Raw genomic sequence first — 25,648 nt, 5'->3', positions numbered from 1 at the left:
GCTTTGAAATAGAGCGAAACAGCACTAGCAGGGCCAATCAAGGGCCAACAACAGAGAGGTGGCCTTATTACAGAAGCTATACAGGTGAGATGCACAAATTATTACTGACGCTATACAGGTAATATGCACACATTATTACTGACGCTATACAGGTAATATGCACACATTATTTCTGAAGCTATACAGATGAGATGCACACATTATGTTAAACCGGTATTTCATTTTTAATGGTATTTTTTTTTCATAGCATTGTAAACAAACAAGAAAAATATGCCTTTTGCACTTTTTTCCTTGCTGCACTTCCTGTTAAAGGCTGACACACGAGTCGCTTCTGGGAGTTTGAGTTTAATTATACATTTCTAAAGAAAATTAAATGATGTACTAAATGTTTGCCTTTTTCATTTTTTTTATAAGGGACTCAAAATTCCCAGAAGCTAGACGCAGTGACACGCCACTGAATACCAGTCACTGCTTTTCCTATGACGTAGTTGTTTTCATTGTCAACTTACGCTGCATTCTCACTGGGTCTTTGTCAGGTGTCTGGACTGGGTTTGGATGCAAGCTAAAATGTGTTTTTTTGGTCCCTTTGCTCAGGACACAGTTTAGTTGTGTTCACAATGCAGTTTGCAAGTGCACACGTTTGTTTATATGGTTGTGAACCAGCTCTTTACACTGCCCTGCAAGGTATCTTGAACAATGGTAGCTACTGATGTACTACTCTGGTTTTTAATAGCATGTTTTAGATTCTTACTTCTTGCTGTGGAAGAAAGCACTGATGAACACTGGAGGAGAGTTCAAGAAATTTAGGAATATCCTCGCTGTCTTCAAGAGATCCACAACAGAACACAAGTACTGCATCATACTATATGGGTGTTCAATGATCAAGTACAACACACACATTCCAATATACTATTTGTGCTTTACCTGAGGCTAAAAAAAAAAGAACAATACTGTTTTATTACAATTGACCTTGAGGCTGTACTTGTATTTCACTGGTTATAAGAAACAAACTTTTCTAGAAAAGTCTCTCCCTTTATATATCCTTTAAGGTCATACTTTAACAAAGCCTTCGGTGTTGTATGAAGCACAGTACTAATTAGCAAGTCTTGTTAGCAGATTAAATAGTACGTAGCTTTAACTGTTAATTGTATTGTCTTTGCAATCATTCAGAGTGGTCCTGGGTTCTGTTACCATTTTTCTCGACAGTAAATATGTTTTTACCTGGTTTTGAGAGTCTCTGGAGAATCTTAACTGCCCTGCCTCACTCCATTCAAATCATGTGACAATATAACCTTTCAACTCTGTCAATTGTACCTCCTCTCTCTGTGCATATTTAACTACAATATATTCTAGGAAGACACTTGGGATACTCAAAGCAGCTCAAAGCCAGATTTTGGCAGGTACACCTTGCCCCCTGTGTGTATTTTGTTTATTTTCTGTTTGTGTTATTATTTAAAATTTATGTATGTATTTGTGCACACGTGTTTGCCAAAGTATTTCACGTGCAGACTGTGCCTTGGCCTCATTGAATGATTTAACAAGCAAATGAGCCCAGGCACAACTGCAGAAGAGAGGCATGGATCACTCACTCGAGGTGGGGGATTGTTCAGAGGTGGAACTAGAGAAGAGAAAGGTTCAAGAATAACAGTTGCTACTTGTGCAGGTTTTACACCCGCGCACTACTTGTTTTGTTCCGGCTTTGTGTTGGTTTATTTTGGCCACCATGCCGTTTGTTTGATGTTTTGATCTTTTGTTTTAATAATAAATATGCGCACCAGCGCTTCACCCACAGAATTGTTGTCAATTTCTTCCTGGTTTGACATCACCACAAAGCTATCTGTGACACAGGTGAAGACAGAAAACTCTTGTAGCAACATAAGACAGCCACTCCGAAATGACTGCATGCACCATACTGTCTAATAAATTACTATTTAATAAACGCAGAATATTCAACATGGTAGCAGTCTTGGCAGCCACCATTGCAACCTTTTGGAAGGTAATACCAACAAATTCCCCACTATTTACTACTTTACAATACATGTGTACCATCATTAAATGTGGTTCAGCTTCCTTAGAAAAAGAATGACACAGTAGGGTACACTTGTATGTTCAGTGAAACTGTTTGTGTAATTGTGACAAAGACTGGTGTTAGATCTCCCTTCCAACCTGTGAGGGCGCTACGTAAAGGGAGCAGAGTACCCTGGACTAAAAGGAATGACAATTTATTCCCGTGGGTACGTGGAAGTCAGCTGGCTAAAAAGCGGCAGAGCTACGGTACCCAAACTCAGTGACCCAGACATAAAATGGCGTGGCATCTGCGGATTGGAGAAGCGGGTGCGCTCGTTAACCAAGGGGTCATGAGGGAGGGTATAAATAGGGGTCATAGCAAAGTAATCTGTTCCTTTGTAAATGATTAAGAATGACCTAAAAGAAGACCTGGTATTTAAGCAATGTGAGGGTTGTGGGTCTGTTTATTTGTTTCTATAAAGATTACTAACATGATCCAGAGCTGCAGCCACAGCCAGCATCAAACCTGGACACCAGCACTTCCATTTCCCCTTTCCCTTGCACCTGAAAGTCATTGTCTGTCTGTTTTGTATCCGCTCTGCACTGTACTCACCTGTATCCATTCACCACTTTGCCACAGTAATCTACTCATAAATAAATAAATAATATAAATAACGTGTGCTTTTCTTATAACAGCATTTTGTAAGGAATACAGTTGCACAAATGAATAGGTCAGTCTGTACTTATTTCATTTTGTTGGCTTAATTCATGTAATAAATCATTGAGCTTTCTTATAGTGACAGACTGCTACTGTGCATAAGCTTTCCATATCCATCCCCTCTAACAGCTGTAGTATTGGTACAGCACATGCTCAGAGCTACAGCTATCTGGTGCAATACAGGGAACCTCTCCTGCAAACCCTGGGGTTGAGAGCACAAGGAACAAAATACATAACACTATTATTATACAAATGTGCCATCCCTATACATCTTTCTAGCTTCATTAACAGTGGTATTCATTATATCTATATAAATACCACTGTTAATCAATCTTTTTTAAATACAATTTTTGAAGTGAAAGTAGACCACTAAGAGAATGAGACATATTTAGTAAAGTCAAAGATCAGCAACATGCAAATCTGAGACTAAGAAAAAAAATGCTGCCTAATATTAATAAATAGGACTGTTGGTCTAGCCTACCTTTAGCAAAGACAGACAGAGAACAATGATAACTCAATATTGGACAGCAGAGCTCTGAACCACTCAGACATCGCAGAATAGTAAAGGAAAAGGAAAAGAAAACATTTAAAATTAGATATAAAGCTACTTTCTCTTTCATTTTTGTTATTTGGTACTTTGATATGTGTCATAAGTACAGTATAACCATAATTACAATTAAATCCCAACCATCGAGCATAAGCGCCTTGTTGCTTAAGGACAGTATTAAATCCATGACCCTCTCTTTCATGTCTTACAATATACTGTACAACAACTTATGAGATGACGTCATTGTGATAACCATTTAAGTCAAATATTACAGAGCTAGACGTGTTTGCTTTATGTAGGGGCTTGAAATATTTCAGTATATAACTGTGATGAGTACCCAACATACCCTTGCAATCACTCAACTTTTAAAGAAACAGATTTGTTCTGAACTGTGTTCTTCATTGAAACATCATGACACCTGTTAATTGTACAGCAAGTGTGCACGATTTCAAAGGCTTTGCTCTTAATGTGATCATTTCATCTTTTATCTGATCAGCTGGATTAAACATATATCCAACAGGCAGTCACCAATGGGCTACACTGGGCAACAAAAGTCCCATCCCCAAGTAGCAGAGTCACAACACCGTAGTCACATACTGTGATATGCAGGTGAATCACGACAGATGTGACTGTCTTGATGGGCAACGTATCTGATGCACAATAAGATCAAATTACCATTTGATAATGACTCTTGTTAAAGACAAAAATGTAGTGAGTTAGGGAAAGTATGTCTGCATATCAACTATAAATACACTTATTCATAAAGTATGCTGTACATGCCTCTATTACGATATGATCTCTCATGTACACATTCTAAGGGGGTGATGTAAGGATACGCGTAAAGCTGCTGTAAATTGTGTTTAGCAATCATAGTAAAGTCTGATTTTACCAGCTACTAAAGATGTGGTGTATGTAAAGAATAGTGTTCACCTGACGTTCTGCACCTGTTATCAAATTTGCACTTTGCCATTAATCTACATGCATTCAAATGAAGAAGAGAGCATGGAATTGGGTGGGATCTGGATACTAAGCTGGCACAAACATTACAATGTGAGGTAAGGATTTTGCCTTGCACTGTGGCAATTGCTGACCCTCCACAAATTTACACTTCCTCTAACAAGCTGCGAACCATTGTAGAAGTGAGTAACTAAGAGCTGTATAAAAGCACACATCTGTCATTGGCTTCAGGGTGGCTGCTGTGGTACATTCCTGATGTGGTGACACTTGGCCCTTGTTGAGGAGAGACGGGAAAGTGTTCAGAGGAGGTGGTCACTTTGTTTGGGCTGCCAAAGGGTGCTAAAGCATTACTGTCTCACTCCGCAGGTCACCCTTGACCTCACAGCTGAATTGAGGGCTGAGCCTAGACCCCAGTGTCAATCTAGGGACTGCTATCCATGCGCATGTGAAAGTGCTGTATATTCCGCACTACTAAAGCCTCTAGTTCCTTTCAGACCACAGTTGGAAGGTCTGGAAAGATAGCCCAATCCACCTTTTCCAGTGCTAGGAACATTTCTGGATGTCATGCTTAAAAGGGCAGGACAATGCATATCCTTTCCTAAGGATACTAGCAAAACTGATGTTTGTTGAGGCTTTTCCAAATAACTCTGTTTTATGCCGAGTGACCTCAGCCATAAGGACTCTCAGCTCCTTCTCAGAAAACATTTCTTTTCTGTGCGCCAAAAGGACCTTGCTGCCCTTCCTCTGACATTTTTGGTTTGTATTTCCGTGCTCCACAAATGACATACAGTGACTACTGCTCTCTGTGCTCCTAACTCAGCAAGTGTGGCCGCTAAATAGAGCGATGCACTCATTGTGACCCTCATTATCTGAATTGTAGATTTTTAGTTGTGCGTGTTGTGTGTGTAATTATATTAATATATATTATATATATATATATATATATATATATATAATATATATATATATATATATATATATATATATATATATATATAATATATTATATATATAATGTACAGTAGTAGTAATGTACTATAGACCCCTACAGTGGTTCCATTTTGTTTTTCAAATCCAGAAAATCTACCAGTTTTATTCGAAAAGACTTGCACTCCATGAGGGAGAATTAATTGCACTCTCTTTCAACAGAAGACCTCTGAAGTTCACTTCTGAAGTATATTTTTGGTATCGGAATGTGTGTGTTTTTTCAGGCTGAATCAAAAAGAAATACCATTGTTCCACACAGACGTATGTAGTCTGTTCATTGTCCATGTAACCATTTAATTCAGTAAGGTAACAATAAATCTTATCATATGTAGTGCTATGCACCCCTCCCCTCAGATCATAGGAAATGCAATAGTAAACATGCTATACAAATGGTTCCCTGACTATAAGATGTAAATACACTGATTGCATTGTTAAAAAAAAAAGAAAATCTTTATGGATATATAAAAAAAGAAACAGGTCTAAAATTGGCAATGTGTTTAATTTCTTTGGTGGCCATCTGGTTCAGGCATTTGAATTAACATATTCATCTCTGAACACAGCAAATCAGTAGCAGAATTACAAACCCTACTGGTTATCAGTGATATTATTCTGGAGCGAATCACAGCTGCACGTGATTATTACTTGTTTTACAGTATTCTGTATAGCATAGCACAGCACAGTGCTTTTGTTACACTAATTTACTAGGGGTGCGTGTTTTTAGAAGACTGCTCAGCCATTCATGTTAGACACAAGGTCTTTATAGAAGTCATAAGTCTCATATTGTAGAGCGAAAGAAAGAACTATATCAGTGTTAAGGAATAGACCAACTGGAATGTGTACAAACGGGGTACTCTGGCCGATCGGCTGATTAATATTATTCTGATCATTCCAGTACACCCTGTACTAATTCATTATTATTCTAACCCTCAGTGATATGAGTTGCCTCTTGCTGTAATGTGTATGGTTTCAGAGCTGTACTGGTGCAATACAACACAGTTCAACTTACTGGTTCAATCTTCAGGGCATTTCTGTAGCTGCCAAACAGCGCTGCTTGGGCCTTCAGGAACGCATGAGCCACCCCATCCCCTGTGGTGGTGGACACTTTCTTCAGTCTGTTCTTCAGAGAAGAAACCTGCAAACACAGAAGGGACGTATTCCAGTGTAATGTGTTTATTCAAGAACAGTACAAGCATTTATACAAGGCTAATTTGGAATTAACAGATCAGCAGTCATTTCCCATTAAAAGTTCTAATGCCTTCATTTTGGAAAAGAAAGCTCTTCCCTGCAAGTGTAATGGTACTTGCAGGTGGCTTTTGGTAAAGGACATGTATTCATGAAACCCTTCACAGTCACAGGGCAATGAATGACAGGGGTGAAATGAATGTACTGGCATAGTGTTAGCATCAGCTTAGTTTACCAGATGTACTATTAATAGGGTCTGCCCAATGTTAAAAATCACACCCTCTTTTTTCACTCTGGCACTGTAAGAGACAGCCCTGCTGGCAGGGCACTGTTTGAAAGAGGTCCTTGTTGTGTATATCTGACTTTGGACCACGTCAGGAGAGAGCCGTAATGAATGCAAGTTTTTACAATGTTACTGCTGCGCTGTAAGACACTCCCTAGGTGCGGTAAACAAACATTTTCATACAAAAACTTAACAAAATAAAATAAATGGTGACACCGAAGGCACAAGGATCTATTTTCCAATTAACTATGTATTTGTTTTCCATGTTTGTGGTCACAAGTCAACTGTTAGGGTTAGGTTGCCACCTTGCAGGGCTTTTTGTTTCTTCTTATTTTGTAAATTTTTAAATTGTTCATTTATTTATTTATTTTTTGGTTGCCTTTGGTCCCTTTTGTATATATGGCCATAATTAATAAATTATCCAATATTTGTTTTTCAGAGTTCCCTGCATGTTGAAATTCATTGTAGACTGTCAGATTTGAGCTGGCCATGCTAAAACGCTTTTATTTATTTATTTTTTTTCTAAGAAGCATCTTTTTCTGTGGTTTTTGTTTTTTGTACTAAACGAGTCTCAGACTGTTTAATTTTTTTTATGGAAGCCTAGTGTGTTCACATTCATTTCATGTATGATATGTACCTGTAACCTTTATAGTTAAAGAATTAGACACAAATCTAGCAACAGAAAAAAAAAAGGTGAAAATAGCTTGGATCCTAAAGAGTTAAATGCGATTAGATACTTAATTTAAAAAAAAAAAAAAAAATAATAAAAAAAAAAAAAGTATCCTTGTGTGTTGATTCTGCATGTCCTTTCATGTGTGTGTCTGTCCATCACACTCTACACAGTGAACACGACAGCAACTGCTTGATTTGGCACCTCTCTTATCATACTTTCCTCGACCGCTATAGGCGTTTCAGATTGCATTTGGTTATTAGCGGATTTTCAAGTATTTTTAACACTTCAGGTACAGTGCGAGTGCTTCGTTGTGATGAGATTCTCTGTACATGGACTGTTTTTTTGAATGTGGAAGAGATTGTATTTGGTCAGGGCAATGCTTCGCTGCTATGAGTCTCTGTGTATATACTGGTTTTTGGAATGTGGAACACATTCTATTTGGTCAGGGCAAGGGGGTTAACAGGCCTGCTCTTTTATGAAAAGACAGGACCTCAGTTTAACATCTCTTCAGAAAGATGGAACTGCCAACAGCCTGTGCTGTGCTGGGCGTGATATTTGGATGCAGGCAAGAGCGCTGTATAGATTTCACTGGAGGAGCTCTCTTATCCAACTACTGGCCAGGCCCAGCCTTGCTTCGCTTCAGAGATCTACGTTATGAAGGGATCAGACAAACAAAGATGTGTGGTTTACAAAATAGAGTAACAATCACGACTCTACAAAATAGAATAATAATCATGAGACTACAAAAGAGAGTAACAATCAGGAGACTACATTGAACTTTATGGGAAACGTTGGGTAATGCCACGTTTTTATTTTACTATCTACTGATAGATTAGGGAAGCAGTGAAAAAAAAAATTTAAAAAAAAAAGGTAGGAAAAGCTGCTTGTTCTTATCCTTGCTGAAACACAGTAAATGAAGACGAATCTGGTGAAAGTCTGCATAATTTTAAGGATTGAGAAGAACAAGGGAATACACAAGAACTTTTAGCAGTTAAAATAATGACTAGACATATGTCTGTTTTGCTGTGGAACTATAGTACCAGTTAAAAGTACTGAACTGATTAAATAGTTTTCATTCATTTCAAATGTTCAGTCAGTAGCCTACTTTACATTAAGTGTACAACACATCACTAAAAACATAAGCACCTTGAAAACAGGGTTTCTTTATGCTAGATAGTGCTAAGTTTCAGTTGGGATATTGCAATACCATAAAGCAACTTACTTACATTTAAGCTGTCTAACAGTATGTTTTTAATTTGTAAAGTAGTATTACAAGTGTGAGAATGTCATAAGTGACATAAACAGGGGCTTGTCCCCATTGACACCCATTATATTCTGTCTGGGACTTTTCAATGTGGGGTGACATTAACACTAGTAATATTAAGTCTGACTGAATTACAACTAGGCCTAAATGATTTAGCGACAGAAGTATAACCCTGTTGTGGTGAGACTGCCCCCCCCCCCTTCCCCCCTCCCTTTGATGTGTGTTTTCAAACCCTGTTTTCTGCTTAACAAAGGCTTTCCCCACCTGTACATCCTAGTATTCCTCATTTAACCTTCTCTGACCTTTTTTATTTTAATTACCTCCGACTCACAGAGAGAAATTCATTTCAGGTGAACATGCCGCTAATGGACTAATTACCATTTACACAAAGAAAAGGGCATGTTGAGCAAATATCAACAGTAAACTCTTTCAGCATGCAAATGGGGGCCCATCAGCGGTGGCCTGCAAGCTTTTGTTTTTTAGCTATTAAAGTTATTATTGCTGACTTCAAACATTACTGTCATGCAGTCTGCTTCCTGCTATTTTGATATTCAGATTGTCTTTTTGTTTTCGGTTAAGGGATATCATATTGCAAGTGCCCTTCTGTACATCGATTTGTTTGCCAGACATTCACTTTCAATCAATTTAATCTGCCAACACACTGCAGGCCCATTCCCTGTGCAACTGGTATTAGGGCCTTGCATCCTAACACCTACAGCATTAACCACTGTTCACACAAGCTTACAGCACACTTACCTGCTTCTAGAACACAGAACACTTACAGTGATATTTAGGTCTGCATCTGTTTTAGGTTTGGCAAAGCTATCAATACCTTTACTCTCTGTTCCCAGTTCACATTCCTTTAGTTTTTGCATTTTTATTTTTCTAATGCCACATTCATGTTCTACATCTAAAAGTCCTTGCTACTATCTTAATTTACAACAGACACTCTTGTCTGTGTAAGTGGGATTTCAAACTCAAACTCCAGGAAACAAACATTTTACTTGTTTGAACCAAATGTAACAAAAGGATGAAAACCAAACCCAGTTAACAATCAACTGAATCTTGTTATCAAACAAGTATCAATTAGGAAGACATGTTTTAAGTGGCCTAAACAACTCAAAGTGTTGAAACAGTAAAACACGATATAGTCTCTTGTGCCTACCAGCACTCGTAACAGTGAAATATTTTTACAGATTCAACACTTATCGTTGTTTACCCCGTACTTACATTACATTCATATATTGTTACTTTCTTGTTGACGTGCATCCAGCAGATTCAATAATAATAACACTAGTAATAACACTAGCCTCACAGCAATATATGAACCAAAAATATTCACAGTTCAAAAGCTTTGGAAATCCCTGTTAAGCTTCCAAACTTAAATTCCCAAACAAACTAAGAGAACATCTGACTAATAAAGAACACGTGGCTTTGAGGGACCCACAATTACAATAACAAATTGTCGATGTATAATCTGACCACTTTAGGTTTTATGAGGTACGATTCAGATGTATCAGTAGTACATACGATAACGTACCAACGAGAGTCGGCACAGCTGAGATTAACCAGCTGATACGAACGGGCAATCTCAAAATATTGTGGGGTCTTAAAGGATGTAATGATTCAGCATCAACAGCATACCCTCACCTCTCTGTGTAAAGAAATGTCTCCTACTGTTTCCACTTCATGTTCAACTGGGTCCTCAGGAACTGGTTTCTGTGCACTCAAAGTATAGGGTGACTTTGACAACTCCTTTTTAAGATTTTAAAGACTTCAGTTCCATTTTCAGGACTCATTCCTTTAAATTCTTTATTTTGAAATAATCACTGAACACAGTAGCAATATTGTACACTGCAGCAAGAATGCAACTAGTACAATATTAACACTAAACGATATAGTACCATCGATATTGAAACAAAACAGGAATAATGCTGGGGTGGTGTAAGCATACACATTCACATGTTCTCCTGAAACTATGTTAGCAACATGCCATTAACAAAATATCACATATGACAAAAAGCACAGCTGCTGCATGACGTCATAGTCTCGTTTCTTTATTAATAAAAACAATACAAACACAGCTATGTGAGGCAAAATAATTATCAGAGGGCGTGCCGTTGGGAACCGTGTTAACGACACTGTGAGCTCAGATGTCCCTTGAGAAATACTCAGGGGGTCCTTTCCGAGTGCCAGTGAGAAACCAATGAGATTGGGTGGATAACAGCCTGCTCTTCTCTCAGCGTGTAGCTGGGTATTTGTGAACAGTCAGTCTCACAGGACTGGAGGATTCAGCAAGTAATCAAGAGTTTGCACAGCACCAAGCATGGAAGGCCTAAAGCTGATGAAATAATTCCATCAATCTTACACGCACTTGCTGCTGATTACTACCCCCGTCCCCCAGTATCCCTCTAGGCTGGGTCCTTTGATCCCCTGGAAGGCCAAACAGCATCCTGTATGTACATAAAAATCCACTGTTTCTGATTCGTCCTACAATGCTGAATGTTTTGGACACCTTTCATATTACTACAGTGCTCTCCCTTTACAAAATGTCCCTTTAAACAGGGCATGGTCGTCCCCTATTTGTCCCAGAGTGCCATTCCACTAGTACTTTCATTCTACCTATAGACAGAACACAAAAACACATGTTCTCGTAACTGTGGGTCCAGCTATTGGAGCACATGTTATAAAGTGGGAGCACTGTAATTTGATGCAGATATTCTCAGCTACATGTTATAAAGTGGGAGCACTGTAATTTGATGCAGGTATTCTCAGGTTCGAGCTGTACAACACAGATTTCAGCAATCTACCTTATCCAATGCAATCTCAAGATCTCAATCCAATTACGCATGTGTGTCCACATTCTTCTGCCTACTTTATTGGCTGCATCTTGAGGAGTCTAAGCCACTTTGTGGTATGGCTGGGATAAAGTGAGCAGTGCGTATAGGTCTTCTTAAAGAAGTACCACACATCTTAGCTAACATGAAATTATTTTACATCCTTATCTTTCACTACAGCAGTGGTTTGAACAACACACATTTTGATACATATTTCATTTATTTATGAAAGAAAGTTATGCAACACCCAATGCCCCCGTGTGAAAAAGTAATCGCCCCCTTAGACTCAATAACTGGTTACGCTACCTTTAGCAGCAATAACTGCAACCAAACGCTTCCTGTAGTCCTTGATGAGTCTCTCATAGGGCCGTGGAGGAATTGTGGCCCACTCCTTCATGCAGAAGTGCTTCAACTCAGTGGCATTTGTGGGTTCTCGAGCATAAAATGCTTGTTTCAGGTCCTGCCACAACATCTCAATGGGGTTTAGGTCTGGACTTTGACTGGGCCATTCCAAAACTTTAAATTTCTTGTTTTTCTACAATTCTGATGTGGACTTGCTTGTGTGTTTCGGATCACTGTCTTGCTGCATGACCCAGCTGCGCTTCAGCTTCAGCTCACGTACGGATGGCCTGATATTCTCTTGTAGAATTCTCTGATACAGAGCAGAATTCATGGTTCCTTGAATGATGGCAAGTCGTCCAGGTCCTGATCCAGCAAAGCATCCCTAAATCATGACACTACCACCACCATGCTTGACCGTTGGTATAAGGTTCTTACTGTGGAATGCAGTGTTTGGTTTTTGCCAGACATAATGAGGCTCAAGTTGGCTAAAAAGTTCAACTTTTGACTCAGCTGGCCATAGAACATTGTTCCAGAACTCTTAAGGATCATCCAGGTGCTTTTTGGCAAACTTGAGACGAGTACTCCGTTCTTCTTAGTGAGCAGTGGTTTTCGTCTTGCTACTCTGCCATGAATCCCACTTTTGCCCAGTGTCTTTCTGATGATGGAGTCATGAACACTGACCTTAGTTGAGGCAAGAGAGGCCTAGTTTTTCTCTCAGACTCCCTCTATATACCACTACAACCCACAAAAGATATGACCAAATTCAATGCGAAAAATGCAGAAAATCAGACAGGGGGCAAATACTTTTTCACAGTACTGTATATAATTCTACATGATGCAGAACTCATAACGTGTGTGTGTGTAGTGTGTATGTGTGTGTGTGTATATATATATATATATATATATATATATATATATATATATATATATATATATATATATATATATATATATATATATATATATATACACACACACACACACACACACACACACACACACACACACACACACTTGAGGTTCTGCATCATGTAGAACCAGAAATCCCTTGGCAATAATCAAAGTCAAAGCTGTTATTTGGGTAAATGGCTGCCCAGCCTGATATTACAGTAGATACCAGTCCTAATTAACTGGCCAGGCAGTGTACATTTCTAGCTTAGCCTATATGTGTGTGCATCTCTACTGTATCCCAGTTGCTGGGGAATAAAAATGTAAGGGTTGCACCACAACAATACTGTCGAATAATGACAAGAAATTCTAAAGCTAATCACTACGGAACAGAGTGGGCGGATGAAAAAATATATCCCGTTCAAAAATCAATAACAAAAGAAATGATTAGATTAAACCAAGCGCACTTTGAGTTTCATAATCAGATTCTACATACAGTGCCACAGAATAAAATAGCATCCCTTATAACATACAAAGACACACATTCCATATCTTGTTTTTACCGTTCTTATTAAGCCTGTGTTCACAGTTCAAAGCACAGCAAAGGCACATAAACATAACTCTGAAACATGTCATTAAAAGACATGCCTTGTTTGAAAATGCTGAACTCCGTTTGAAAAAGAACCATCTCCTTTTCACATAATCAGCCCCAGTGGAGTAGAGATGCGAGGGGAAGCGATATCAAACAATGGACTAGAGCAATCCACGTCCAACCACAACAGCTGTCTTTAGCGCCTGGCCAATTCAAATGCGGCTGGGAGTTCCAAACGTCTCTATGCATCTCAGGACCCCGACAGATGAAAAGCCACAGTTCCTAGTTTATCAGTCGTTCAGTTACTTGCTCATGAATAACTAAAATCACATCAGTTGTCTTAATCTAAGATCAAATTAAACAAGCATATTATTCTGCATGACTAGATTTCAGAAAACAAACACTTAACCCATTTATTTAGCTTCTTTTTGATAGTGGTTTTTATTAATGTTCAAAACAAAGAGAATCGCACCTGTTCTGAATATATCACATTGAGCCACCAAAACGTACAGTATTACACTGCCCTCATTGAACAAAAATAAATAAATAAATAAATAATGAACAGCCACTCTATTTAATTAACTGCCTATTTACATATATATATATATATATATATATATATATATATATATATATATATATATATATATATATACACACACAATTATTATTGTAAGGTGACATTGGTTTTATGTTGGGAAATATTTTTAAGAAAAATAAAAAACCGAAATATTTTGCTTGCATAAGTATTCAACCCCTTTGCTGTGGAAGCTACCAGTTTGCACCGATGAAAGAAATTGCCCTAACGAGGACACAATTACCTTAACATTGGCCTCCACCTGTGAACCATTAAAGTTGCTGTCACATTTTCTGGATAAAAACCCCACTGTTGAAGGATCATTGGTAAGGCTGTGAATCTGAGGAAAATGAAGACCAAAGAGCATTCTACAGAAGTTAGAGATAAAGTAATACAATTGCATAAATTAGGGAAAGGGTACAAAATAATATCCAAGTGTTTGGATATCCCAGTGAGCACAGTTGGATCAATAATCAGGAAGTGGAAGCTGCATCACACCACCTAGGCATTGCTAAGAAAAGGCCGTCCCTCAAAACTCAGAGCTCAAACAAGAAGGAGACTTGTGAGAGAAGCCATAGAGAGGCCAACAATCACTTTGAAGGAGCTACAGAGTTCAGTGGCTGCTGGGAGTGGAGTAATGGTGCACCAGTCAACCATATCAAGAGCTCTGCCAAAGCTCAAAGTGCTATGTGTGGCACAAACCTAACACTGCCCATGCCTCGAGACACACCATCCCTACAGTGAAATATGGTGGTGGCAGCATCATGCTGTGGGGATGCTTCTAATCAGCAGGAACTGGGTATCTTGTTACAATTGAAGGAAGAATGGATGGAGAAAAATACAGGAAAATACTGAATCTGAGAGAGAATCTGCCTCAGTCTGTTAAAAAACTGAAGCTTGGGAGGAAATTCACCTTTCAGCAGGACAATGATCCCAAGCACAAGGCCAAAGCAACATTGGAGTGACTCAAGAACAAAAAGGTGAATGTCCTACAGTGGCCCAGTCAAAGTCCTGATCTCAATCCCATTGAGAATCTGTGGCACTATTTGAAAATTGCGTCCAACCAACCTGAACAACCTGGAGCAAATCAGCCAAGAAGAATGGGCCAAAATCACACCGACGCTGTGTGCAAAATCCGTTTTACATTACATCGCTTCATATCATATCTCGTTTATTAGCAAGTTCTTTTGAAAAAACAATCGGCATGCACCATAAGTTCTTTGAGAAATGACCTCTCTTAATATCATCTCACAAACCCGCTTATTGTCACGTTTTGTGCAGCCTGTCAAAAGCTGTGTGGGCGGGCTTTACTATATAACCAAGATATAATTAATTTCCAACAAAACCAACAACCAATAATCAATTTGGCTGATAAACTGACATTTTGTGCAGCCTGTCAATTGCTGCGTGGGCGATCTTAACGGGTTGTGTTCAGTTATAAAACACTGTCTCCAAAATTTGGGGTAACCCTGTCTCAAATCAACCAACATGTTAACACACTGACCTTTGGTGGGCTTATGGATGAGGATTTGAAGGACTTGTTGTAAAATAATTGATTTGGTAACCTGTCTCCTTCACAGTTTAATAAATGTACAAACATGAACAACACGCATTTATGTTGTTTTAGGTTATATTGTACAATATTAGCCAATAGTTTTGAATTCAGATCAAGAGAAAGCATAAAACATGTATAAATAAATCCATAAAACTAAAGCCATAAAATCTGTATAATCTTTATATGCAAGTGGTTTGTCATAAGGTAACAGAAGTACTGCTAACCTCTTATTTCTTCTTTGTTGTCATCTTTAAAAATTGATTCTTGCAAAGTTCTGAAACAAGCATTCATGGGATACAAATGAGAATCTGATGGACTTGTGGTGAACATGCACACACACTTTTTTTTGATAAGTCAAAGCACCACAATTGTAAAATTAAGGGAATTATAAAGGGAACAGTAAAAAAAAAAAAAAAAAGAAAAAGAAAAAAAACTTTACAAATACATACAGTGCCGATTGAAAGTCTACACCCCCTTGAACTTTTTTCACATTTTGTTGTGTCAGTGCCTCAGAGTTTCATGCATTTAAATGAGGATTTTTTTTCCACTTATTTACACACCATACCCACACTGTTAAGGAGTAAAAAAGTTTTTTATTGAGAAAAAGATTATATATTAAAAATACAAAACTGAAAGATCATAATTGGTTAAGTCTCCACCCCCCTGAGTTAATACTTGGTGGAAGCACCTTTGGCAGCAATTACAGCTGTGAGTCTGTCGGGATAGGTCTCTACCAACTTTGCACACCTAGATTTGGCAATATTTGATCATTCTTCCTTACAAAACTGTTCAAGCTCTGTCAGGGTCCTTCGGGAACGTTGACGGACAGCAATCTTCAAATCATGCCACAAATTTTCTATTGGATTTTCAGTGGCTCTCAAAAGTATTCAACCCCCTTGGACTTTTCCACAATTTATTGTGTTACAACATGGAATCAAAATGGATTTAATTAGGAGTTTTCGCCATTGATCAACACAAAAAAAGTCCATAATGTCAGTGAAAAATAAAATCTACAAATTGTTCTAAATTAATTACAAATACAAAACAGAAAATGATTGATTGTATAAGTATTCACCCCCTTGAGTCAATATTTGGTAGAGGCACCTTTGGCAGCAATTAGAGCCATGAGTCTATTTCGATAAGTCTCCACCAGCTTTGCACATCTGGACACTGCAATTTTTGCTCATTCTTCATTGCAAAATTGCTCAAGCTCCGTCAAGTTGGATGTGGACCTTTGGTGAACAGCAATTTTCAACTCTTTCCACATATTCTCAATTGGATTGAGGTCCAGGCTTTGACTGGGCCACTCCAGGACATTGACCTTTTTGTTTTTAAGCCACTCCAGCGTGGCTTTGGCTGTATGTTTGCGGTCATTGTCCTGCTGGAAGATGAATCTTCTCCCAAGTCCCAGGTCTCTTGCAGACTTCAGGTTTTCCTCCAGGATTTCTTTGTACTTTGCTGCATCCATTTTGCCCTCCATCTTCACAAGCTTTCCAAGTCCTGACGCAGAGAAGCATCTCCATAGCATGATGCTGCCACCACCGTGCTTCACAGTAGGGATGGTGTTCTCAGGATGATGTGTGGTGTTAGGCTTGCGCCAAACATAGAGCTTAGCGTTGAAGCCAAAAAACTCTATTTTGGTCTCATCAGACCACAGAATCTTCTTCCATTTGGTCTCAGAGTCTCCCATATGCCTTCTGGCAAACTAGCCGAGATTTGATGTGTTTTTTTTTTCAACAACGGCTTTCTTTTTGCTACTCTCACATAAAGGCCAGTTTTGTGAAGCACACGGGCTATTGCTGCAGTATGCACAGTGTCTCCCAGCTCAGCCTGTGGAAGACTGTAAATCCTTTAGAGTTGCCATAGGCCTCTTGGTGGCCTCCCTGACTAGTGCCCTTCTCGGCTGGATACTCAGTTTTTGAGGAAAGCCTGTTTTAGACAGATTCACAGTTGTGCCATATTCTTAATAATGGACTTTACTGTGGTCCGGGGGATATTCAATGCCTTGGAAATGTTCTTATATCCTACCCCTGATTGGTGCTCTTGAAGAACCTTACTCCGGATTTGCTTTGAATGTTCCTTTGTCTTCATGATGCAGTTTTTGTTAGGAAATATACTAACCAACTGTGGGACCTCCCAGAGACAGGTGTATTTAACCTGAAATCATGTGAAACACCTTAATTGCACACAGGTGGACTCCATTCAACTAATTATGTGGCTTCTAAAGACAATTGTTGCACCAGAGCTTATTTAGGTGTGTCATAGCAAAGGGGGTGAATACTTATGCAATCAATTGTTTTCTTTTTTATATTTGTAATTAATTTAGAACAAGTTGTAGATTTCATTTTTCACTTTGACAATATGGACTTTTTTGTGTTGATCAATGTCAAAAACTCCTAATTAAATCCATTTTGATTCCATGTTGTAACACAATAAAATTTGGAAAAGTCTAATGGGGTGGAATACTTTTGAGAGCCACTATGTGTGTGTGTGTATAATTTTTTTTTAATGCATTCATTCCAGGCTATAAGGCAACAAAAGATGAACATTTTGAAAGGGGGTGTAGTCTTTCTATAGGCTCTGTACATACATAAATGCAACACAAATACATAAATATATAAACTGCCTACAAGTAGCTGTGCATTAATGATTGACAACTGATTGCACCATCAATGATGAAGGTTCAGATTACAAAGACATAGATTTATTTATTTTTTTAGACATTGCAAGGGCTTGTAACTCTTTTTTAAATTTGTTTTTTTATTGAACATACAACTACTAACTCCTTATATTCCTAGTTATTCTTTAAGCTCAGAAAATGCAGAACTTGTACTTGTTCCAAAAAATCATCTTAAATCAACTGTAGACATCTATGACACACACACACACACCACCCACTCGATATATCGCGGGTGTCGGGTTCCAATATACATCCACTATATATCGAGGGCCACGATATAACGAGACCCCCATAGAAAAACAAACAAATAGGCTAACAAACACTGTACAACCACTCCCTTGTTCTAATCGGGGGCGTCAGGGTCCAGTATATATATATTCTACATCATTTTCAAGGCCAACCGAGCTAGAGAAAACAGCATTTTCAGCATTCTGTTGGGTTTCCAGACACAGCTGGCTGCTGCACACTGCAATGGGGATACAGGCCCTTTGTATGTAAAGTTTGTGAATTCATCATAACATTTGTTAGTATCTAAACTCAGCAGGAGAGACCGCAAGCTTGCAGAAGGTTACTTGTACTAACAAGAGTGATGCCAACAGGAAAAAATACAACTCTAGCAAAACATTTTACTCATTATTAGTTTGACTGGCAGTCAACTTTGGGAGAAATAACAACTTTGATATTTAGTGGCTGCAAGTAAGAAAATAAGTTTTATCTTTTTAATTTAGAATGCCCAATTATTTTACCAATTCCAATTCCGAATTGCTTCTTGGACCCAGTAATTTGAGAGCGGATGCTGGCGATCTACTGGCCTCTGGAGGACAAAGGCCAGCCCTGCAGCTGTCAATTTGAGCTTACCAGGTTCCAGGGCTTTGCTTTCTTAACTCAGTATTGTACTTGTCTATAATACGTAACACAATTTGTTTCCCCCTGTATATAACAATGTAAGGTACACTTTGTTAAATGACCAACACATTCTTGACGTCTCTACAATTTCACAACAGGAAATTACTTTACAGTAAATTACAGTACTTTAATCTACCAAACAATTCTTAAAAATAAAATTGGCCAAAATTGAAGATAAATCAAATAGATATTAATGTAATACAACAAGAATTGAATAAATTTTAAACAACTTTCTCGTATTCAATTCCACAGAGTGAATCATTTTTTTCTGGATCTAATTGTGGTTATCTATTCTTACATTCAGTCTCTCTCTAAACATGCTGCATCACTAAGCACAGACAGACAGAAGGTCGGGCAGACGTACACTAACAGCTGTCTGTTCCACGGGTTTCTTACTTATCTTCAATGAGGTTCAAAACATAAAATAAAGACTAGACCTTTTGAGTATGGCACAGATTGCAATCAGTAATCTGCAAACAAATTCTCCTCTGAACATGTTTCAGAACGAACTGGTTAGCCGAGACAATGAACTGTACTGCACACTGTATAACACTATGGATAGTAAAACTATATAAACACTAAGGGGACTGGTTGGTGTGGAAGGGTAATATGTTTATCCTATGGGAATGTAGTACTGCTAACAATCCCACTTGAATATTTATGGCACACAGTACTTAAAAACCAACAGAGACTAAATAAATAAACAATAATCTCATGGTTCCAAAATGTGTCAAAACTAACTAGCTAAATAAAATATAATCCAAGTTAATCTTGACTTTAATTCAAGGAATAAACCAACATCCACCCACATGTAATAAAAAGGTTGACAAAAGAATCAAAATGTGTAAAAACTGATGCCAGGGAAGTAACATCCCACTGTAGCCCCATTGCTTGTTTCATAGCAGCACACTCACCACTGAGCCTGTTTCTCACATGAGCACAGCACGCCTGCTTAACTGGATGGTATCTATAACAACCAGTTCGTAGACGAGATTCAGTGAAAAAAAACAAACAAAAAAAAAAAACACCTTGGCTGTTGTAAACATAGTAACTGGCATGATATCTGATAAATCAAAATATAAAGTGCTGTACAGTTTGGATGTATATCACACTTTAAACATAATTAGAGCTGTGAAGTGTTTATTTTTAATAAGGCTCTTTGCAGTTGGCCAAAATTCTGTTGTTGTTTTTGTTTTGTTTTTTATTTTATTTTTATTGCCCCAAAAGTGAAATGACCAGTTCTTTCTGGTATTGCCCAGAAAGAACTGGTCAGCTGTACTGGAGTTCTGGTGTGTTAAGGCGTCCTGCAAACCACTGCACAGCTGAGAATGACTGTACCTCTACTGTAACAAATACAGGAAGCGGCACCATAAACAAGCTGGAACACAGAAGCACTCGAACTCTCTGGTGTTTTTTCAGTGTTCATAGGAGAAACATTAGTTTTGGGGTTTTTGGTGCGTTTTATCTGTGTTTACCTGTAAAAGCCTAAAACCCTGACTAAAATATCTCTTTTGAGCTCTGTGTTCTGACCTTCAACATTATTCTTGATCTCCCTAAAAAGATCTTACCAGCTACACCTTGAGCTGCCCGTGGCTCTGCCTAGGGCCATAGAACTACCCTTGCTAGTTGAATGACTGATCATTATTTCTTAAGTCTTAGTTCTTATTTCTTATGTCTCGGGTCCTAATTAATTCCAGATATTGAACATTTTGTCAAATATAAATAAATGAAACAACTATTCATCGGAGAATATGCACAGTATGCAAAATGTACACTGCCCTAAATTGCGTTACAGGTGCAATGCCCTGTTTTTAATTTTGTATTTATGATATTTTTAAAAGGTTACGGGGCCATGTTGAAAATAAGAAACAAGCGGTTATAAAAGACGACAAATGTTTTGACATGATATCACAATATCTTTATGTATTGTTTGATGATTTGATTTTATACAGCATGAAACAATACTAAAATAAACTTAAAAACAGTTATACAAAAGGTGCACATACCCAAAGGCACGAGCATTATACACAGGGGGTGTGTTACACACAGGGTTCAGTTTATATTGATGGTAAATGATGAATAAAGTAGAACTATTTGTCTAATAATGTAACTCCTACATTAATGGAGGATTTCCTGGCAAATGGTATAACATAAGAAAAGCAGTTGGGATGTTTACGAAACACCATGTTGGTATTTTTCACTGGTGTATTTCTTATATACATTAGCGGTAGAATGTTGCAGTGGGGCATGTTAATGGTTACACTGTGGTGTATCAGCTGTACCTTGAGGTTAGATGTCATTGTGAAAGCTTTGTTGAGGCTACAGTTAATATACTTGATGTACTACAAAAAACTGCCCTTCAAGAAAGGTAGAGTACAGTAATCTTTTTGCTCTCAGATTAAACAAAGCAGGAATTTAAATGGAACCGGAGACTGTAAAGGGTACAGGATTTGATTTTAAGCACCTTTAGAAATATGTAAATAAGCAACAGGAATTCAATGATAATAACTATGCTAATTAACTCAATTATCATTTGATAATAAACTTGCATACACTTATAGTGTACTTGACTTTTAATTTCTGTTTCCTGGAACAGAGCTAGAATATGCCATCTATAACATACACCTGAAAAGTAGCTGCAGAAGCATGAGAAATTTGGCAAAAATTATTTATGATGGAGGTTTACATGGAGTGTGAAGTGATCTGATGATTACCAAATAGTTTTCACTAGCCTTCTTTTTATAAGTTTATTATAAATACGTTCCTATACATTAACACAAAATAATTTGTTAACATGTTACTAAGCTTGCTGTTAACACTTAATACGCACAAAACAATGGCCCTTAAAGTCCAGAATGCCCAAATTCCTATGGCTGTGAAGAGTTAGAGGGCTGCATGAGAAGCCAAAGGGCACAGCCTGAAACACGGAAATGAAGCTGGTTTAAAAGTTATTGTAGGAAACGAGAGACTGAGAATTCTTCAGGGACCAAGGCTAGTGGTTTCCTCAGGCAACTTTACACCAAGAGACCTCAAAGTGTCAACGTTTAAAACGACCACAAACCCTCCTTTATTTGTCCCATATGGTGCTCACAATGCTGGGATACTCTATAGCAGCTTTAACTCATTATCTTATCTGGGTAAGATCTTCTGCCTGGCTTCCTGAATCGCACTGAACTGAGGAGCAGCTTGTCATAACTAGCGGATCCCAAAAGTTTGCACCAACAAATATGCAGACGGTTACAGTTTTAAAATGTAACATATGTAAAATTTCACTTAGGAAAAACACAGCCTAGCTAAAGAATTTAAATTGGGACATTCCAATAATGTATCTTTTATTATTGTTAAACTCTGGTTAATATCACTCAATTCAACCAAATTTAATATGACTTTATGCAGACAAAAAAGTATTGATATCCTAAACATTCTACTAATGGACACTATTGTAATCAAATACAAAAAAACATGAAATAAAACGAAATGCAACGTATAAAATGAAAATCATTATAAAGCAAACATAGAATGACATTTTTAAATTGAGGCTTATACAAACAATACTTTAAATAAATACTAATTGTAGTTGTCAATGCTCAGCCATTCCCATCTGAAGTGAAATGGAAGTCTTGTTTAGAACTTGCGCAAACAATTTGGAGCGAGTTGTTTGCGCATTAAAATTGTGATTGAAAAGAAGAGACATTTGTTTCTAAAATGCCTAAACCGCACATAACAAATTAAACCACGCTGTAAAGAATTTATGTATAAGGGGATGTATGCAGCCGACATTGACAAAATAATGATGTGCAGATTTTGCAACTGTGGGCTGGACTGGGTTGAAATAGACCATTGTTAAGCATCAATAGCTGTTTATTCAGTTTGGGGGAAATACAGCTGTTTGTTTGTATTTTGTATTAGTATGCTAATTTGTTGGTGCAAACTTTGCAATGGAGCAAATGCTGTTATAGTTTTGAATGCATTTGAATGAATAGTTTTTAAATACTGACAAACTCCAAGCGTGTTCTATACTGGAGCACTGCTTCAGCAATGGGATTGAAATACAATTCCGCTTATATTTTTTTAAATGGACAGACTGCTGTATGTGAAATTATTATGCTATCCCCACAACAGTAGGGCAGTGTGTGTATATATATATATATATATATATATATATATATATATATATATTATTTATATATTGTAAACATTGTCGCCCGCATAGGCAGCAAATGTAGAGGAAGAAAAAAAAATAGCAAATATGTTAAATGATTACTTTTCACAAGTTTTTACAAAGGAAGATACTGACAACATGCCCCACATGTCATCCAGTTCCTATCCAGTTTTAAATAACTTTAGCATAACTGAGGCAGAAGTGTTAAAGGGACTAGGAGCTCTTAAAATAAACAAATCCCCTGGGCCGGATGAGATCCTCCCAGTAGTACTCAAAGAAATGAAAGAAGTAATTTACAAACCGCTAACCAAGATCATGCAGCAGTCTCTTGACACAGTGGTGGTACCGACAGACTGGAAAATTGCAAACGTAATACCGATCCACAAAAAGGGAAACAAAACTGAACCAGGTAACTACAGACCAGTAAGCCTGACTTCTATTATATGCAAACTTATGGAAACTATAATAAGAGCCAAAATGGAAAATTACCTATATGGTAACAGAGTACTGGGAGACAGTCAACATGGTTTTAGGAAAGGGAGATCGTGTCTAACTAACTTGCTTGATTTTTTTTTGAGGATGCAACATCGATAATGGATAATTGCAAAGCATATGACATGGTTTATTTAGATTTCCAGAAAGCTTTTGACAAAGTCCCACACAAAAGATTAATTCTCAAACTGAATAGTTGGGATTCAAGGAAACACATGTATATGGATTAGGGAGTGGTTAACATGTAGAAAACAGAAAGTACTGATTAGAGGAAAAACCTCAGAATGGAGTGTGGTAACAGCGGTGTACCACAGGGATCAGTATTAGGTCCTCTGCTATTCCTAATCTACATTAATGATTTAGATTCTGGTATAGTAAGCAAACTTGTTAAATTTGCAGACGACACAAAAGTAGGAGGAGTGGCAAACACTGTTGCAGCAGCAAAGGTCATTCAAAATGATCTAGACAAGATTCAGAACTGGGCAGACACATGGCAAATGACATTTAATAGAGAAAAGTGTAAGGTACTGCACGCAGGAAATAAAAATGTACATTATAAATATCATATGGGAGATATTGAAATTGGAGAAGGAATCTATGAAAAAGACCTAGGAGTTTTTGTTGACTCAGAAATGTCTTCATCTAGACAATGTGGGGAAGCTATAAAAAAGGCTAACAAGATGCTCGGATACATTGTGAAAAGTGTTGAATTTAAATCAAGGGAAGTAATGTTAAAACTGTACAATGCACTTGTAAGACCTCATCTTGAATATTGTGTGCAGTTCTGGTCACCTCGCTATAAAAAAGATATTGCTGCTCTAGAAAGAGTGCAAAGAAGAGCGACCAGAATTATTCCGGGTTTAAAAGGCATGTCATATGCAGACAGGCTAAAAGAATTGAATCTGTTCAGTCTTGAACAAAGAAGACTACGTGGCGACCTAATTCAAGCATTCAAAATTCTAAAAGGTATTGACAGTGTCGACCCAAGGGACTTTTTCAGCCTGAAAAAAGAAACAAGGACCAGGGGTCACAAATGGAGATTAGAAAAAGGGGCATTCAGAACAGAAAATAGGAGACACTTTTTTTACACAGAGAATTGTGAGGGTCTGGAATCAACTCCCCAGTAATGTTGTTGAAGCTGACACCCTGGGATCCTTCAAGAAGCTGCTTGATGAGATTTTGGGATCAATAAGCTACTAACAACCAAACGAGCAAGATGGGCCGAATGGCCTCCTCTCGTTTGTAAACTTTCTTATGTTCTTATGTTTCTATGTGTTGTTGCTACTTTTTTTTTCTCTCGCATCCACATTTTAGAATTCTTTTTACATGCTAGCCTTGTATTTAATGTATTATGTAATTTTCACTGTATTTAATGTATTATGCATTGTTTTTCATTTTATTTAATGTATAATAATAATACCTTTATTTTTACATCGTGCCTTTCATGGTGGACCACCATCACAAAACGCTTTACAGAGGTAGGCTGTGAACTGTGCATTATATGCAGAGTCACTTACAATAGGACATTGATTTAACATCTCATCTGCAGGATGGAGCACAAGGAGGTTAAGTGACTTGCTCAGGATCACACAGTGTGTCAGTCGGTGCATATGGTTACAAGCCCAGTACTTAAGCACTTTACCACACTGGTTAAAATGACCACTGTATTTAATGTATTATGCATTTGTTTGTTACTGTATCTTGTAAAGCATTTTGTAAAGAATTTTCTTCACAATTGCAGGAGCGGTTCTCAAGATATATAAAAGAGTAAGACATACAGATAGCCACCTTCACTAGTGCCCCGTCACCTGGGACATGTTCAATAAATAGAAAGACTGTTAAAGAGAGCTGAGAGAAAGACAGCAGCAGCAGCAGCAGCACCCACAGCATCTGCGTTTGGACAGCAGATTGTATAAACCTCTCAACCATATTATTGAAAAGCACAACACTTAATCCGTTAACTGCGGTTCCCATGCAACAAGCCCAACAAAGTGGAACA

At 37.8% G+C, this 25,648-nt stretch overlaps 1 protein-coding gene across 7 annotated transcripts in view; it reads right to left on the bottom strand.

The window, feature by feature from the left end:
- Nucleotides 1-25,648, bottom strand: part of LOC121303562 (DENN domain-containing protein 1A-like) — a 293,214-nt gene that overhangs the window by 84,567 nt on the left and 182,999 nt on the right. For all 7 annotated transcript variants that reach the window (XM_041234341.1, XM_041234346.1, XM_041234344.1 and 4 more), the window contains one exon: nucleotides 6,223-6,348. In XM_041234341.1, the coding sequence (XP_041090275.1) occupies nucleotides 6,223-6,348 (126 nt within the window). The remainder of the gene's footprint in view (nucleotides 1-6,222; nucleotides 6,349-25,648) is intronic.

Source organism: Polyodon spathula, chromosome 33, assembly GCF_017654505.1.
Source record: "Polyodon spathula isolate WHYD16114869_AA chromosome 33, ASM1765450v1, whole genome shotgun sequence".
Classification (NCBI taxonomy): Eukaryota; Metazoa; Chordata; class Actinopteri; order Acipenseriformes; family Polyodontidae; genus Polyodon; species Polyodon spathula.
This window is presented reverse-complemented; position numbering and strand designations above follow the sequence as displayed.